Consider the following 18,561-nt stretch of genomic DNA (forward strand, 5'->3'; position numbering starts at 1 on the left):
CCCAGGTGTGGTCGATGAGGAGTCTTACTTAATGAACTTAAGTGTACTCAAAGGCAAAGTACTCAATGCAGAAAAAAACCTTTCTAGAAGGTAAAACATAAAAAAAAACCCTCAATATTATGGAGAAATAGTGGGAAAAAGCACCCAAAAATTCAAATAAAAAAACAACACTCCAAATTCTCAACAGTTACTCAAAAAAGAGAAGAAAAAACTAGCAAAATCCCAAAAGTCAAAATTAAAATTAAAATTTAAAAGAAGAGAGAATAAAAACATCATGAAAAAATCCAAATTATTTAAAAATAGATAACTTATAATATATGTACTTAGTTACATTCCATCACTGGATTCATTGTAATGACACCAAAGGACCTACGGACTCAAATCAGGATTATAAGACAATACAAGTTGGAAAAAAGCTGTCATCTTTATTTAGCATGTTTTCACAACACTGAATACTTGTAGCCGTTCATCAGTTTGTATCTTTAGAATGTAACTGTTAAGTCAAACCAATCGATTAAAACCGCTTCCCTTTCCAAGATCAGGTTTCACCTTTTACCTTCAACAGGCTCTAGAGCCCTTTTACATCTCCACATGAGCAGCACCTTCAGCGTTACAAAACGGAGGTACAGAGTAATGTTAAAACAGCAGAAACCAGACCTGGGCTCAAAAACAATTGTAATTGACTCTTAACATTTGTTTTAACCTCCCGTTCCACATGATTGAGGTTACTGCCGTGTAACAATGCAGCTGTTATTTCCACAAACTCTCCAACACAGTCCACAGTTTGTCCACTTTTCCAGGCACTCCTTTTACTGTCCAAAGTGACTCCAATGAAGGCTAATGACAAGGAGTGAGTTTTCTCCAACATAATTTCACCCAGGTCTGGCTGAAACCATGACGATGAGAACGTAAAAGAACAGAAAGGATGGCTCAGGGTTGTTGTGTACTGCTGTGGTCTGAGCACTGTGGTTCAGTGGCATGTTGTGGGCACCGTCGCGTTCACAGGCTGAGCAGCATTAAAAAAAAAATAGTCCTCTTGCAGACACATCATTAGAACAGCAGGAATCTGAAAAAACATAACTAAAAAGACAATGACAACAGAACACCCATCTGATCTCAACAACTCGTCAATGATCATCTGCACACTGTTGTAGTCCCCGGCCGGCTTTGGATATATGAAAACTGTTCTTTTAATGATCTTGGTCTTGTCAAAATCTAAACTCAGTGTCCAAATACTAGTTTTCCGGAACTTTTTCCGTGGTTGGAGTTTGCTCAGTTGTCATGAAGCTGGCTCAGGTGTAACCCAGGGTTCCTACAGCTTAAGGTAGATTTAAGACTTAGTTTAAGACCAATTTTCTACTGACCGAAATTAAAGAATTTTATTTTGCCAAAATGTTTATTGTAACATAAAAGTTTACTTTCTTTTGTCCATTAAAAAACTTGGATTAACTGCGTCAAATGTTGAAAAAGCAACCTTTTAAGAGTGGACATGGAAGACAATGAGCACATTATATAATCAGAAAAGTATCTATTTGGTTTACCAACAGAAGAGGGAAATACCTGCCATATCCAGCTGGTTTTATGGGCAATTTTGTGTTTGTCACTCTGCATGTGAGATTCCACTGGTTCAATTCCCATCATGACAAGGTTAAGCAAAAAATTGGTTAAATTATTAAACAAAGAAAATAGATAGGATTTTTCATTGGCTGTCCACTGACTCCTGGTCGATGACCTTTGACCTAGATGCTGCAAGTGGTTCTGGTCTGACATTCATAGACTCAGGGGCAAGTTAAATTATATATTTATATCATGATTTGTTAATATAATACTTATCGCAAAACATTTAAAACCGCAATAACATTGGATCATGACCGAGGTATCATAGGGCCTATGGTGTTTCAAACCCCTACTTGGTATCCTGTGATTTAAGATCCACGTGTGCGTCATGTGATGACACCTGAGCCAGCCACATTTACTGATAAGGGCGATGAGACGATGTTGACATACCTTATGGCAATTCTGTGGTTAGCCATGAGTTGTTAAAAAAGTTTTTATATAGTTTACCTAAATTATCTCAACCACTTATTTGGAAGTAAAACAAAAATAATTTGAAAGGACCACCATGTTTGAAAGTTTGAGTGTATACTTTATATTTTGGGTGACAGTGTTCACATGTTTGCTGAAGTGTGGGATTTTGGGTGTGTTTTTCACACTATTCAAGGTCGCCATTACGTTCCATTCATTTCTGTATAAAAATATATCAGCAGGCTCTTGAAATGTGCTTGGTTTGTAATCCATCCCAATGAACATCAATTGTGTGTCATCAGTGTTAAATGTCTTTGTTTGGTAGTGAAGTTTAACCTCTTAAAAGTCTGCTGGACCAATCACTGGCTCCTGTGTTTCGGCTAAATGTTCAAATCCATATGACCTCATTTTGAATAATATTAGAGATCCCAAACTTTCCAGTGCTGGAAAATTGGGAATTTGTATCAAAATGTTGGTGAAATGATTATTAAAACTAAAATTTATTGTGAAAAATCAATGGTTTCAGAGGTTAAAATGATCAAAACATTTATTTTACTGCTCAGAACAAACCAAATTTGTAGAACCAAAGTTGTAAAAGCTGCTTGTATACACGTAAAATATAATTTCAACATGTTATTTAGTCCCCAAAAAAATCTCTCTCCATAATATTTTGGGACTAAATATTTTGTTCATGGGGTACTTATATATTGAAGATTAAAAAATTACATGTTTTGCCATAGTTGTTACCTCTGAAAACATTTATTTTGACAATAAATCTAACATTTCAACATTTGTTCAAAATTCACAATTTCCCCAAATTCAACACCGCACTATCTCAGAATGATAATGAAGTTTACTGTGACTGTGTTACAATTTCAAGGGTCTGCTATTTGATTTTCATTGTGTATTTTCATTTCATAGTGCATGGGATGGTAGAAATAATTTAAATCTCTTAAACACAGTGCATAGTTTGCAAATTAGGCATGGGACATAATGAAAATTTTGAATCATGATTATCCTGGCTAAAATTATTGCAGTTCATAATATTATCTCAATTATCATCAAAATATGCCTAAAACCTTATAAAATGGCACTAAAAGATACTGGAATCCTTCACCTCACATTATTTGAGAAACAGAGTTTAATTTCATATCAGACAAGATTGAAAAACAAACAAAATAATATTTAAAAGCTTGGCTTTTTGAAACAGCGTCATATCTTTAAATATGAATACTATACTGAAATATGCCGATACTTTTTTATGTTGGAGTGTATGAAGCCTGACTTTGTTCTTTATTTTTGGTTACCCAGCAGTCTCTTTGTGACACAGTGTTCATGATTATCTCAATAATGGAAATTCATCATGATCAACTCATTTTATTTAATCGCAATCTGCAATAAAATTGTGTGTAGTCCCATCCCTTGGTGTTATGCGTGTGTGTGTGTATAAAAGCACTGGTAGTATGTGTACCACACTTACCATAGTTACTGGATGTGCACAGTGCAACAAACTGCCAAAGTGACATTTCAAGCATGTCCTTTTTATTTTCACTTTCAAATAAGTGGTTTAAATAATTTGGTTAAACTGTAGATGGGTTTAAGTTCTGATGCTGCTTGCCTTAATGCATTCTGCTGACAGTGTCAAAGTATAAAGTCTGTGTGCAAGAACATCATGCAGACAAGTTCTTTACAGATACAGCCTATTCAACTGAACAAAAAAAAAAGATCAGCCTGTGCTGTGGGAGGATGATTTCACAGTTGATATTCCAATTAACGTTGAAAAAGTGCTATAACAACACTTCCTGTTCGCCTTCTCGTAGACAGTGGTTACACCTGTTTGCACTGAATGTGACAGATCCAAATATAAATCTGATCACAGTGACGTGAGCACACAGTACCGTCTCCTCCAGAGTCAGAGAACACGGTCAGTATCAGGTCAGTACAGAGGCGCGTAGGTCCGGGACATGTTCAGCCCAGCTTAGAACAAAGACCGAAAGCAGGAGAACACAGTTAGCCTCGCAACGCTACATATGTTTAACAAAAAGATACAATGTTAGAGCTATAGAGAAGGTGGATTTGTTGGTTTTACAAAGCCAGGTTAATTGTTTCTACTTGCTGCCAGTCTTTGCTCAACTGGGTGCGAACAAGATTACAGTAAAAGGGATAGTTCAGGTTTTATTAAATGGGGTTATTCGGGGTACTTATCCATACACGGAGTGCTACATACAGTAAATGTCAGTCGGTTTGGAGAAGCAGGCTGGAGTCTGACATGGAAGCTTTGACTGTACTGCTGCAGGTGGGGGTCAGCGACAAAATGTATTTTGGGACTTTTTTAGGTGGCTTAAATATGTTTTGTTGCTGTCCCCCATCCACAGCAGTACATCGCTGAGCTTTCGTGTCGGACTCCAGCCTGCTTCTCCAAACTGGGGGGCGTGCAGACTCACATCTACTGTATGCAATATACTGTCTACCACATACAACTCCACCTCTAAAATTCTGAACTATCCCTTTAAAGTCAGATTGCACCGCAAATGTACACTGACATTATTTTCTATTGTGGGTCCAACAACAAGGTAAGAACCTATAGGGACTTATGTGAGATTCAATGGCTCCAGGATTTACTGTCCTCACTTCCACAGTGTCTGATCACTGCCTGTCCACGCTGGGGACTGGCATGGCATTACGAATTCAAACACTTAAACCCATCAGGTCATGTGTCATTTTATATCAAAATGACAGGTGTAACCACAGCCAGAGACTAAAGATCACACTTAAGATCACAAGGTACCAAAGCTTTGCCAGCCTTCTTGTCTCTACAAGTCCAGATGAACGGAGACTCTCCAGTGTGAGAGTTAAGCAAGAATCCGACAACACAAAGTGCTTACTGGGTTTGCACCTATCAACTGACTGTATAGGTTGGCACAAGAAGAGCTCTATGTCTGTATCTGAGAACATCATCAGTGACTGGTCTACATGTGTACATCCTCCGAAACGTGCACAATACGGTATCGCAGCTCCAACCGCACTGATATATAAATACTGTTTTTATTTAGAATCGTCAACACAGGAAGACATGGAAATAAAATGCTTCAAACAATCATGGCAACCTGTGGCCAAAAAACAAACATTCTGAAAATGTCTAAGTGCACTTACACAGCTCTGACAAGATTTTAGTCTAACCTGCGGTGCCCCCCACCCCACCCCCGAGAAAGGAAAAGAGGCCCAAAAACAAAAAAAACAGCTATTTTGTAATGTGCCATTTTGGACCAAATGACAGTCTAAATGCTTACCTTGATCAAAAATGGACTCGGTAGAAACAACAATAACCGATTGCTTTGAGTGGAATGGTCGTTCTTCTGTGGGGAATACAAGATTTTGTCATAAAACTACTCTAAAACTAGATTTGCTCTGTCAGCGGTCTGTGAACAAGAGTCTATACTTTAACAGCTTTGTTCAGTTAAATGGGGTTTATAATGTTAATGCATTGTCCCAAATTTACATTTTTTAATATTAACCCTCCCCTTTCCCCACGTAGGGAAGCTATCACAACAGGCAGGCATGAAAAATAACCCATTTGAACCTTAAAATAAATAATAAGGAAAATGATCCTCTCTGTACATAGAAAAGAAAAAGACGGGGATGCTGCTGCACATTCACATACTGTGGATGTGGGGGTGGGTACTTTGATCAGGAGGTCTCTGTGCTTACACTGACTGATGCGGGATGATGCAGGCACAGTAAAGATCTACTGGAGCGCTCTATCGGAACCATCTCTCCTCTTTCATTATTGACTTTTCCTCAAACATACTCTGTTCTTTTGTCACCTTTCGATTGTGTCTGATAAAGGAAGGGCAGGGTTTGATGGGCTTTCTGAGAAGGAGTCCGTTTCGCTGTGTGTTTGGAGCAGGGGCTCAGAGCATGCCAAACCCTTTGGCATAGGTGATGGCTTTCAGCAGTCTCTCCCTCAGCTTCTCCTTGCTGCTGTATTCGGGCAGCAGCAGCACGTTAAAGCAAGTGTGAGACGTCGGTAACCTGCCGGGACAAAACAACACACAGCTGGTCAGCTTTCCTCTGAATCACTGTCTGCCCTCATCAAACAGGAAGCCTTTAAGAAACGTGCGTGGAAAATGGTGATTAGGTAACTGTATCAAAGTCAATTTGAAATAGTTTGAATTCAACTGAACTTTACAGCATTCATAAAGTCAGAAAAAGAACTAGGGCTGTCTACGAATCATCAAAATTCTAATTTAAATTCAAATAAGAGAGACGCAAGATAGCAAAGAAAAGCTAGACACTGCAGCGTATGAACTTGCTGGGAGCTGTAATCTCACCACTTTTGTGCAGAAGAGCAGTCTTTCTCTCCCTCAGCGCCAAGTATCTCCTTCTCTTTGCTTTTATCAAAGAGCAGCATGAAAGCCACTCCGCAGCAAAATCTGGAGGCCAAAATTTCCCCAGATTACACTGCACAGCACACTGATGAGCAAAAAACAAAGCCACTGCACGACTTGTAGTAATCTCAGTTGATTAAGGACTGATGATTCGAATCTCAGACTTTCAAGGGGCAGCCCTTGAAATTTGATAGTCAATAGAGAAAAATGGCTGCACTACCATGGCTGTCTGCCTCTCCAGTTTAATGGGCATATCTAATTACCACAGACACCAAAGGAGGGTCAAAAGAGGAGAAGTCACAGTCTCAAACTGCATCACACCATTGGGGTACAACACATGCGCAGTGAAATCTGGTCTGCAGCTGCTGAAAGACTCAATAGCTGGTGTACTGGTCCCCTGGCAAACATGATGTGAATGGATAAGAGAAACCTTAAAGTGTCCCTGTGAATGGAAAAGAAGTTCAGAAAGCTAACGTGAATGGAGTTGAGAAGAGACCAGGTGCTCCTGTGAACGGTGTGGCAGAAACGACTCCTGCAACTCCTGGAAAAGAAACTGAGATCGAGAAGAAAAAAGATCCAAAAGAGCTGAAGGGTGAGAAGACCAAGGCAAAGCTAGAGGATTAACAGGACGATGAGGAACAAGAGGAAGACGATGACGATGACAAAGAAGATGGAGAGAAAGTGGACAGAATAACCTGCCTGGGAATTTTCTACAGTGAGTGCAACAACTAAAACACAATGCAGCACATCAGCAGTCTCAGCAGCATTCACTAAAAGAACAAACCAACCCCAAAAACAGCCACCCCCTACTCTGATAAGTAAAAAGCAGTCCCTAGTTTTTGAAAAAACAAAACAAAACAAAAACAGGCCATGTGATACCAAGAACAGGGCAATGAAATAGAAAAAAAACAAAAAAACGAAGCTCTCTCTTTACAGCAGGAAATCTCACTTCAAAATAAAAGCTGTACTGAAAATTCACTGTTCTTCACAATAAAGTGTATTTTTCACAAACATTCAGAATGGACCTGTGACCCACTTTTGGTCCGTGACCCACCAGTTGGGAACCACTGTCCTAAAGCATACTGTAGCAAGCAGACTGACCACATGCGACACATCCAAAGGGCCATCCCAGCAGTACAGATGTCTGCCTTTTCTCCAGTATAATGGAGCTAAATGGCTCGTGGAGCTCAAAACTTCAAAAAATACATTTGAAAAACTCAAGTCTCTTTCTACTAATCCTGACCCAGTTATTCAAGATAATCTACAGACCTTGTTGTGAGCAGTTTCGTGGAGGAACTACTGTCTTTCTTCTGAACTACACCTGCCAACCACATCACTGCGCAGAAAGATGCATCCACTCATGAACGAGAGGCTTGTGCTCATGACAGCGTAAACGGCGTCCTCCTCGGCTGAGCTGTAATGTTAGCTAGCTCAGTGGCGCGGCTGCAGGAGGAAGAACAAAGGATAGATGTGACTCACCTGTCAGTGTCAGGGCCGTTCTTGGCAATGATCATCTTGAGCTTGCCCAGCCCACCCACAGGTGCTCTGTCAGTGCCGGTGGTGAACTGCAGGAAGAGGCGCTTCTGCTCCTCACCAAATGAGTGCAATGTCTCCCAAAACTCCCTGCCATGCAAAAAACAACATCCCAGACATTATGAATGAGTGCAGTGTTAACATGTAAAACTAGAAAAGACCCACTGGAAGATTAGTAGCGTCTTTCACATTGGGTGTACAATCAAACCACATTCAAAACTTGTGAGTGCATACAAAGTATCCACAAGCACTTTCTTACTTTATGATTCGTGAATCTCTGTTGTAACCTCCATCATATTCTGTTGTTTCTTCAAGTGCTAGGAAGTCCAGGTTCTGCAGGATGTGACAATGACAAATCAAGGGGAGAAGTTAAAAATTAGTAAATTAGTAAAAAGTAAATTTGAATGATTTACTAATTCAAATGTCTGGCAACAAATCTCACCCTGCTTCCACAGATGAGGAGCTCGATCTCCTCTGGTCTGAACAGGTATTTGAGCGGAGACTCGTTGGTGACCATGTGGAAGCCTCTCCTGAAAGCTTTGAACTGCTTCTCCACACTTTTGTTCAGCATGTACTCTGCATACTGCGCAACAAACTCCTGCACACACACATCAACGGGAACAATAATGTCAAAATCTTCAGCACTGCAGCCTTCCCACTTAGCCTCGTGGCATCTAGCCTTGTTTTTTTGACATTATTTGTGTATCGACCAATGCGGGGATTCTCAAACGACAGTCCGCACACCACCGCTAGTATGTGAGCTCCTACTAGTGGTGCAAGGAGGAATCTGACTGCAGTTCAGTCAACACATGCCGTCATTTCACTGTCAATCAACACAGTCTTAAGACTTGCTTTACCTTGTCAATATCATACTCAAAAACTGTTCTGAAATGCAAAATAAGGGAACATGTCAACATGTGATTAAAAACTGTGACTGTTAACTATTGAAATTCAGTGATTAATCGCAATAAAAAAAAAAAAAAAATTGACAGCCTTAATTTTAATAACATTTTTAATGCTTTATGTTTTGTTTGGCTCACCTTTCTGTTTTCATTTGTGACTGGAATCTTGTCCCCATTTTCCCTTAAATCATACATGAGCGGGTTCCCAAACAGGTCTGTCTGGGAGATCTGGAAAGTGATCATCATGTCCTCCTCCACACTGCCCTCGTACTCCAGCAGCTCCTTCAGACTCTGATATAGAACCTTTACAACACAGTGCAGCAAAGTCACATATCACATCATATTTAGCACCAAAATCTGGCAATATTAACAGTTTGTGGATTTGCTCCAAAGCAACATGAATGATCGAGCTGAAGAGGCAAAAGTCCTTGAAAAATGATTTAACTTCAAAATGTTTTTGTGAAATTCCATGACTTTTCCATGTTTTCCATGACTGTGGGAACACTGATATTAGTTCTTACCGGGTTGGCATCAGCTAAGTCCCTGAACGTTCCTTTCTTGCCCATGAGCTTCCTGTAGACCACCATGGGGAAGTGGACGTCCAGGATACAGTTGTTATAGATGGCCAGACCCAGAACGATGCCGATCAGAGTGTACTGGCCCTCATTTTCGAATGACGACGGGTTGAACCAAAACAGTTTGGTGCCCTCGTCGTATGTGAACATGCCTGCAGAAGGAGACAACAGGACAAAGGTGTTAATTAATACATATAATAATATATATAAATAATATATGCAGGGCAGTCCTCGAAATGTTAATTAGAGAGCTTGACTAAACTTCTCATGACGCACACTCTGACGGCGCTTCCTCTGCTGCCATGCAGTGTCAGCACTCTGCCTGACAGAGATGTCAGCAGCCAGTCAGGAGAGACGCTCTACAGAGCTTTCGGTTGAATTACTAAACTATGATCACTGTGACACTTTTACACATCACAGACATGATCAGAGGTACAGAACTACAACACGATTCTTATCTGGAAAATGTCATACATTCTTGATTTAAAAAAAAAAAACACACAAAAAGAGAAAGCAGGAATGCAAAGCACAAACAATAAAATTCTGACTTGGTGAAATATTAGTCAAAATTACAGTAGAATAGAACCTGTTCAAAAGGCAGTGTTAAATATTTGCACTTTTTATAGCGAGGGCTCTGAACTGTGAATGAAATAGAAAGACTAACACAGTCCTCCAATTTGATTTTATAGAGTTACTGCACTCAACACATTTTGGGCAAGACAGACTTCTCCAGCATGACTTCTAGCAATGTCACAGCACTATACACAGGCGGGGTTAATTCTGGGTGACCAGCATTACGTCTTTTTTTTTAACTGTGAATAAATCTGCTACAAATGTGGCTTTTTAAATGAGTTAGGCCGGAGCTACAGTTGCTGTTAACTATGCGTATGCATGATGGCTGCCAAGAGTCCCCTGCGCGTCGGTTCGGCGTGTCGGCTGTGTGCATCCTAAAAAATTAACCCGTTGTGCATGCAAAATGCAGTGTGTATATAAACATCAGGGGCAGTGTATAGAGGCAGAGTGGATGTGACAGAGTAAACACAGCACGAGAGACAGAGAAACACGAACTCCCCACTGGCTTGATTCAGAGACCTTATGTACCACCGCCGCTGTCACGTTTTCTGCCTTTATCCAAGCACTGACATGATAGTAAACTCCTCGAGGGTCGCAATTTCTGTTGTTCTGTTTTTTTGTATTTGATGTGTTACTTGACTCATATTTCTATCGAAGTCACCAACATATCATGTTTCACCCACACGATTAACCACCTGACAGTCCGTTGCACAGCTGAAGTCCAAAAAGGTTTGAGTACCTGCACTTTTGCCTTGTCTGGCTTTATGCTGCATTATTAGGAATTAATGGAGTATGGAGAGTTTTTTTTGCTGCATGTTTGCAAAGTGCAGGAAAAGCTGCTAGCTGAGAGTCCACTAACATTAGCTCAGCTTGTTTTTTTTTTAGACTGGATTCCTTAAGTGTTCATCCTTAACAAGGTTTTTTTTTTTTTTTTTACAAGGAGCAAAATAATCTGCAGAGGTCTCTTCCTCTCCAAAACAAACAGACCCATACAGTTAGAAGGGTAAAAACACTGAAAAAAGCCGTTTTGCATTACAAATCAGTGTCTCTCTGAGGCTGTTCAGTTGAAACTGGAGGGTTGGAGGGGGGCTATGAGCCACGATACCACTATGTTAGCTCAGCTTGTTTCTCTGAAGATCTAAAAAACAATATTAATGTATCTTAAAATAACAAGAACACAGTCTGCTGGAAATGTTTTAGTATCTGGCTAACTGTCCAACACCTGGCGCTAATGGAAAACCCTGCATGAACTCAGCAGTGAGCACCCTCACTGGCTCTGTCCATATCTTTTCGATCTTTTCAAAACCTTTTGTTAATAATATCAGAACAAAAATGCAGCAGTTAAGCACCAGCTGGAGCTTCCAAAATTAAGTTTCAGTCTCTTGGAATAAAATGAGTTAAAACTTTTCTCGTCTGATGAAAGGACGCAGTACCTGTGTGTCTGACAGTGACAGTTACCTTTGTTGCATATTAACCCTCTCTCCCTCCACACAGATGCTGTCTTCATCTGGACTGTATGTGACTGAATAAGCATAAAAATGCCCCCCTCCCTAAAATCAGAGAAATAATTAATTTATCTAATTACGTTTTAATTTCAGATGAAATATGACCCTGAAAAGAAAGCTTGTAGAAATAGCGGAAGTGACATTGTGTCTAAAAAGTCCCCTACAGTGCAGTTTTGTTCCACTCAAACTGAAAATGAAAGGACACGCTCGAGGTGAACATTATGACAGTCCTATGAAAATTTCCATTACATATTTAGAGTTACTTCCCATCCACATTTGACCTAATCACTCTAGCTGTACACATATGTAGTGTAACTGTACAAGACATTTCAGGTGTAGCCATCATGTTCACTCCTCAATAAGCGGCTAGGATCATTTGATTAAACCAGCCGAACAATGCCACCAAATCTGTTGAAAATAGTTCCCCTGCTGACACATATCTTAACAATGGAGTTGATTAGTAAAACAGCATCATGCCTTACAGGAATTACTACAGCCCACAAGCTATGCATGTGCTACATCAGCCTTATATACAGGGTTCCCACACGTTGTCATGGGCAAAATTTCAAAACTTTTATGTGGCTTTTCAGGGACCTGTAATTGCATTTTGAAGACTTCTGAAAAATATTTTTTAAGAAATTTTTGATACCAACTAGGGCCTTAGTTTTTGGATTAATGATTTTAAAGCTTTTTAAGGATGTGAGGGAACCCTTCAATGGGAAAGCAGTGATTAAAAAACTGGCATCCACATGCTAACCTTGGTGGAAAAAAGGGTATGAGACATAAAATGTGTCTCCCATCTTATTAGATTCGCAACATAGATGCTAGTTGTTGTGTGTTTTCTTACCAATATCTGGGTTGAAGATCTCCTCCACCACCAGCTGGAAGAACTCTTTGGAAACACCTCCTTCATCTACACCTTGTTCTCCTTCAAACTCCACATAGAGCTGCTTCTTCAAGTCTGCAGGATTTTCCATTGCTATCATTTCCAGCTACAGAGACACAGGAAACACACATCAGTTTCAATCGAAACAAATTTAAAAATGGTCATTAAATTGAATGGAGCTGGCGCACACATACCCGGACCAGAGCATCGTCGATGATGTGGTCTCGCCGCACTTTGAGCCTCAGGTAGGGATTGAGCTGCTGACCCTGCACCAAACTGTAGAGCACAGTTATACGCCGCTCACTGTACATGCGGATGCGGTTGTCGTAGTACAGGCCCAGGTTCTTGGTGACGGCGTTGAGGATGAAGGGGCATGTCATAAAGGAGAACTTGTTTTCAGTCTCAACCTTAAAGAAAGTGTAGTCCTTGTCCATCTCCAGCACCTCGTTCAGAGGCTCATTGACAAACTCCTCAAAGGCGATAAGCGGCCGTCGGCAATCATTGGTGCGGATCCCCAACTCCGTCTCCAGCGGGTCCACCCGCGGGCCCTTCTTGTTCCGCCGCTCCTCACCCAGCAGCTCCTGCAGGGTGAGCTCGCTAGACTCCGGGATGGGCTCCTCGTCCTCTTCCTCGTTGTGCTCCATGTCGAGGTCGCCGCCCAGCACGTTTGCATAGTAGACGATCTTCAAGCACTTGGTGGCCGCCACCACTGCGTCATCGTCGTTGACCAGGTTGCGGCTGTTGAACTCGTTACTGATCACCTTGTAGGTAATGAGCTGCTGGAAGGTCTCCACCATACGCCGGATCTGCTCGGCGCTGTAGTGCGACCATAAGCGTGCAAGCTTGGCCTGAGCTGCCAGCGGGAGTTTACTCATGGCCTTGCAGAACTGTGGGAGGGCGATCTCCAGGTACTCTGGACTGTGGAGGTTGCTGTTTTCCATCACTATAACAAACAGGTTCAGGTAGTTTGGATCTCGTGAATACACGTTGTGGTACGTCAGATCGCACTCTACGTTGGGTGAGAGGTAGACCAGTGCATTCAGGAAGGCTGCTTCTATCTTCTCATTGGACAGCAAGCGCTCGTAGACCCGCCGCACGGCTTCGATGTCCACCGACACCTCATCAGGGGCCAGCTTTTGGACATCGTTTTCCCCTGAGGAGCCCTCTCCGAGCCTCGATGATGACGAGGAGGCGGGGGAGTCCTCCTCCATAGCTGTAGCAGAGCAGGCAGCTGCCTCTTTCTCATCCTCATCCTTGTCCTCATCCTTGCCTTGGAGGGACTTGAGCTCCTCTTTAGTGTGAGGTTTTGACCTCCGAAAGCTCTGCACCAGGCCCTCAGCACTGGAAAACACCCGACCTATTACTCTGATCAGAGGCGAGTAATCTTCTTTCTCCCCACAGATGTCCAAGATCTCATACACCTTCTCCTCTGTCAGGTAATTTACATCTACAAACAGAATCAAACATTACATGGTTAAAAATAAAACTGAATAAACTCTTCAAAGTCCCAAACTATATCAATTTAAAGGCATATTCCAGGGTTCCCACAAAATTTTTAAAAATTAATTTCCCAAAACTTTCCCTTATGTCTACAAATCAACTCACCTTTGAAATTATCTCGTACAGAGTGGACATCTTTGTGGTTCAACTTCCTGTTGCTGCAGGCCGAGTTGCTGTGAGCGCTGCTCTCCAGGTAGGCTGAGGCCGTGCCTTTCTTCGAGGGGTGGGGGTCACATAGCTTAGCGTTGACCTTGTAGAGTTCCAGGGCTTTGACCGCTGCTGCGTTGTTATCCATGCGGTTGAAGCCCAGTGACGAGGCACACCATGAGTTGGAGCATGACTCATTCCCACAGCCCTCCGTTAACTGGTGGTAATAGCGCTCTATTAGATGCTTGGCAGCTGCTCGCTTCCTGTATTCAAAGGTACGAAACAGCAGGTTACTGTGTGAATCGAATTTTTCATCATTTAAAGCAGTTAGCACAATATGGGATGGATGGCAGAGATAAGAATAAATCACACGTTTACAAGTTAGTAATCACAGAGTTTTCATTTGACCTGACAAATGAAGACAGCTGTGTGACTACAGTTTGGGTCATGTGAATGTTAAAAATAGCCCACAGTGCATTAATAAACATATCATCACGGCAATTAAAATTGGGTTTAATATTTTCGAAATGATGGACTTGGGCTGGCTGACGAAAGGGATCCACACTTTACACTTTACACTGGCTTTTCCAGAAAAATCAGAGTCTTGCCAGCACTGGTGACATGAGTTTCCCATTTATTTGCGGCGACCTGCCACAATAAAAATATCTGCCATCACGTGCTGATTTTACGTTTTTGGAGCTGAACTGTTTATTAGGAGGGCTACTGAAACATACTGTATATACCATTCAGTTACTGACTGCACCTCACTCTCAAAGCGCAGTGAACTCTGAGCACAGACGCAGCAGCAGAACGTCAGGTGCAGTGAAAGTGAAACTTAATTGTTGATTGCGCTGGGCCTGAAAGTTTGTATTAACTGCCTCTGCAGCTACAGCTCCTCTCACCTATCGATCAGATCTGATCAGCTCTGACCATAAATTATCAACCCTGCAACTCAAACTGCTGCTTAGGGAAAAAAAGCCTCAATTAGAGCTCTGCCAGCACTGCAATCACAGACCCAGAAAAATGTAAAAATTCAGAGAGGGGACACAAAATGATAAAACAAGGACACCCACACAAGATCTTTTTTTTTTTTTTTTTTTAAAAAGGAAGGCTTTTGGATGGCCTATTGTCTGCGACCGCGACACTTAAATTAGAATTCTGTGGCAAACACTCCATGAACATTATTTACAAGTCAAAACATGGTGATCACTAAAGCCCGACCGACATACTATCAGCTAATTTCATCTGGCAATACTGGACCATCACAGATATCAGTATTGGCATACATGTTGTCTGATGTGCACCAATATAAAACGTTTATTTGTACTGGAGAATGATGCACAAAGAGATGCTTTGAGTAATTTAGACTGATCAAAGTCCCAAGTAATTTTATTGTTTAGTGCACAGATGTTATTTTTGACAAAGTTTTTGTTCTTGGCTTTTTAAATAGACTGACAAAGCAATTTCAACTCAAAGTCCATAGCTACATCCAAAGCTTTTTACCATATCTATTAGTCTTCTTCACTGCTGGTATAGACCATTTGTTGTCAGAAAAATGAATCTTGAATAAATCAAATGATCTTCAAACTGTTTAAAATAAACAATGCATGTTGCTACTTGGTGTTAATTGCTGCAGCAGGGACAACTTAAAAGGAAACATTAGCACATTTTTTCTTGCAAATTTCTGTCACTTGATTCACCAAACAGTGTATCTACATGGACATGAAAAACCCATTTAAGATCAGGTTTTTGGAGTATCTGGTTTACATGTTTGAGCATGTGAACCCCATATTCTGTTTATGAGAAACGTGAACATGCTAGCTGGAGTACTCTGAAAGAAATCGAGATGTATTCAGGGAACATGAATAATTTGATTTCTCTGTTTTCATGTAAACACCATATCCCAAACATAATCATAACTGGGATAAGCCTCATAAACGGGTTATTCACGTCCATATAATTGCACTGTATACACACAGAGAGGGATGCATGATATTGGATTTTTTGCCGATATCCAATATGCTGATATATAACATTTCATTTGGCTGATAGCTGTTTAAACACTGTTTTTGTCCACTTAATTTTAGTGATCATCAAGTCTCTTCTGTAGTGGAATTAACATCATGTCATGCATACTCACGATGGCCCACCGTTATACGCAGACAAAAAATGCAATACTTTTCAATGTATGTAATACTCATTCATTGTGCAAAATAAGAAAAAATATTCAATTTAAGGTTGATATTTTGTACATGTTCACTTTGTCAATTAATAAATACATATTGGTTTGTCATATCAGCACAAATCAGCACGTTGGCCAACTGCAAATTTTAAAGCCAGTATCAGTCAATACAGATGACATGTTGGTATTATTGTGCATCCCAACATATAGACATTATAATTGCTAATCTGATGCTAGGGTGACAGTTTTGGTCTCTGTTTACTTCCTGACAGCTTCCAAGGAAACTATACTATAATATAATCTTTTATAGTTTTCTTTTCAGCACGCAGAGGAACTCATGAAGATAATTAACGTTGACTTGGACAGATCTGTAACACTGTTGTAACAACAACAGTCAAGAAAAGAAGAAGTGAGAACAGACAAAAACAAGGGTGATCTGAGTTTCTGGTGCAAGAGTGCAGTTTTGAACACATGCTCACAGGCACACATATGTACTAGTAAAAAATGAGTGTGACTTACATTCGGCTTGCTTCTGGGTTTTCTATTTCAGGCTCCTCGTATTCTCTAATTGAACAACAGACAACGTTACAGCAGAGGTCAAGCTGCGCTGCACTGACATGATGATTGCAACAAATACTACAGCCTCTCTGTTTCTTGAGAGGGACAATTACATTATGACATATTTTAATTTACAACATGCATGTGCCTTCTGAACGATGAGAAGATAACATGCTAGCCAAAAAGCAATATTGCAGCCGGTGCCTTGCAGAAGCAGGTTAGCTTTACAGGGGGTCACAGTCAGTGTATTCTGCTAAACATGTAGCCATAACGTTAGTGAATATGCTGTTATTTATTGTAAAAAAAAAAAAAAAAAAAAAAAAAAGCATTTAAAATTCATATATTAGAATTTTTAAGGGGCGACAGGTCTAGACAAGTGGCAGAAATGTCAGGGACCTCCTGACGCTGACTTAGCAGGCTAATATAGCAAAATCTAGTTAGCCGGAGGCCTTATTTCAACTATTATTCGTGCAGAAGTGACGTTTCAAAATCAGAAACAAATTTCACCCATTATTCAACAATTGCTTGTTATAAATTTTGCCTAATTATACCAATACAAACAACAAAGCAATTGCACCCACACAGCTACCAGCGACACCTAGCTAGCTATGACTTCCAGTGCTCCTCCTAGCATCCCCGGCATCCCCGACTCTTTCCTGCCGCCGTGCCCACCTGTATGGTCCTTCTGCGGGGCTAGTCTCGGCCTGTGGTGGCGCACACTCACAGTCCTCCTTCTCGTCGGAATTCATACGAGACTTTATCCTCAGTTGTTTGTTATCCTGTTGCTGTCTGTGAATGTATCAAGTCCTCCGCAGGTTGAGTACAACTTCAACAGCACGCTGGGTTGGGTCTAAACGGGCAGCGAAGACGGATTTTGTGTTAAAAACTTCATTCACGGCCTTCCTACAGCAGGCTCTTTCCGCTGCCTGGGGTTCACCGCCATCTTGACTTCACCATCAACCCACGGCCCAGAATTCACTGCGGTGTAGCTGCACGAGCTGCCGGAGTGGATCATAATGCTGCAAGGAGCTGGACTCGTGACATCAACTCCTTTTTAACACAAATAGAAACAATTAAAAGAACAAATAAATTAAATATCAAATTTTAATTAATTTGTAGAATTTTAACCCTTTAAATGCCAGGTTTTTGTCATGGTGACCTTATGTTTTTAGATGAAAAAAAAATATTTTCAATACACTACATGCAAAGTTGTTTTTTTATTTAAAAAAATGTCGCAGTCTGAGAAATATGTCAATGATTAGCAGTAACGTTGATTTTTATAAATTATTTTTTGTGCAGTGTTAAATACTTACACTCAAACCGCTGCGCACAAAAGGCGCTTTAAAAACTGTTATAGAAAAGATCAAAAATTAATATGATTTTCAACTTTGAGTTTATTCTTTTAACACAATCATAAATATCAAATATACACTAATTTTGCAAATTCTAACCCTTTAAATGCCAGGTTTTTGTCATAATGATACTATGTTTTTAGATGATAAAAAAAGAATTATTTTCAATACAATACATGCAGTTAGTTTTTTTTTCAATTATTGGAGTCCGGATAATATGTCAATGACTGACAGTAACATGGATTTTTAAACATTATTATTTTTTGTGCAGTGTTAAATACTCACACTGACACCATTGTGCACACAAAAAGCACTTTTCAAAATCAAGCTCAAGAAAAAGGTTATACATTAATATAATTTTCTGCTTATTAGATTATTTTTAAGCAATTACTTTCTCATAATGCTACTATGTTTTTAGATGAACAAAACAAAAAA

The 18,561-nt window shown here is 40.4% G+C and overlaps 1 protein-coding gene across 1 annotated transcript; it reads right to left on the reverse strand.

Annotated features, from left to right (window-relative positions):
* Positions 1-405: 405 nt before the first annotated feature.
* ube3a (ubiquitin protein ligase E3A) lies at positions 406-17,730 on the reverse strand. Its single transcript, XM_042512846.1, has 11 exons — positions 17,447-17,730; positions 16,736-16,780; positions 13,993-14,297; positions 12,582-13,834; positions 12,349-12,493; positions 9,370-9,575; positions 8,987-9,151; positions 8,389-8,544; positions 8,206-8,279; positions 7,893-8,036; positions 406-6,057 (listed from the first exon to the last, which is right to left on the reverse strand). The coding sequence occupies exons 1-11, from the start codon at positions 17,521-17,523 to the stop codon at positions 5,937-5,939; spliced, it is 2,691 nt and encodes an 896-aa protein (XP_042368780.1). The 5' UTR covers positions 17,524-17,730; the 3' UTR covers positions 406-5,936.
* Positions 17,731-18,561: the final 831 nt, after the last annotated feature.

This window comes from Plectropomus leopardus, chromosome 24 (genome assembly GCF_008729295.1).
Source record: "Plectropomus leopardus isolate mb chromosome 24, YSFRI_Pleo_2.0, whole genome shotgun sequence".
In the NCBI taxonomy this organism is placed as follows: Eukaryota; Metazoa; Chordata; class Actinopteri; order Perciformes; family Serranidae; genus Plectropomus; species Plectropomus leopardus.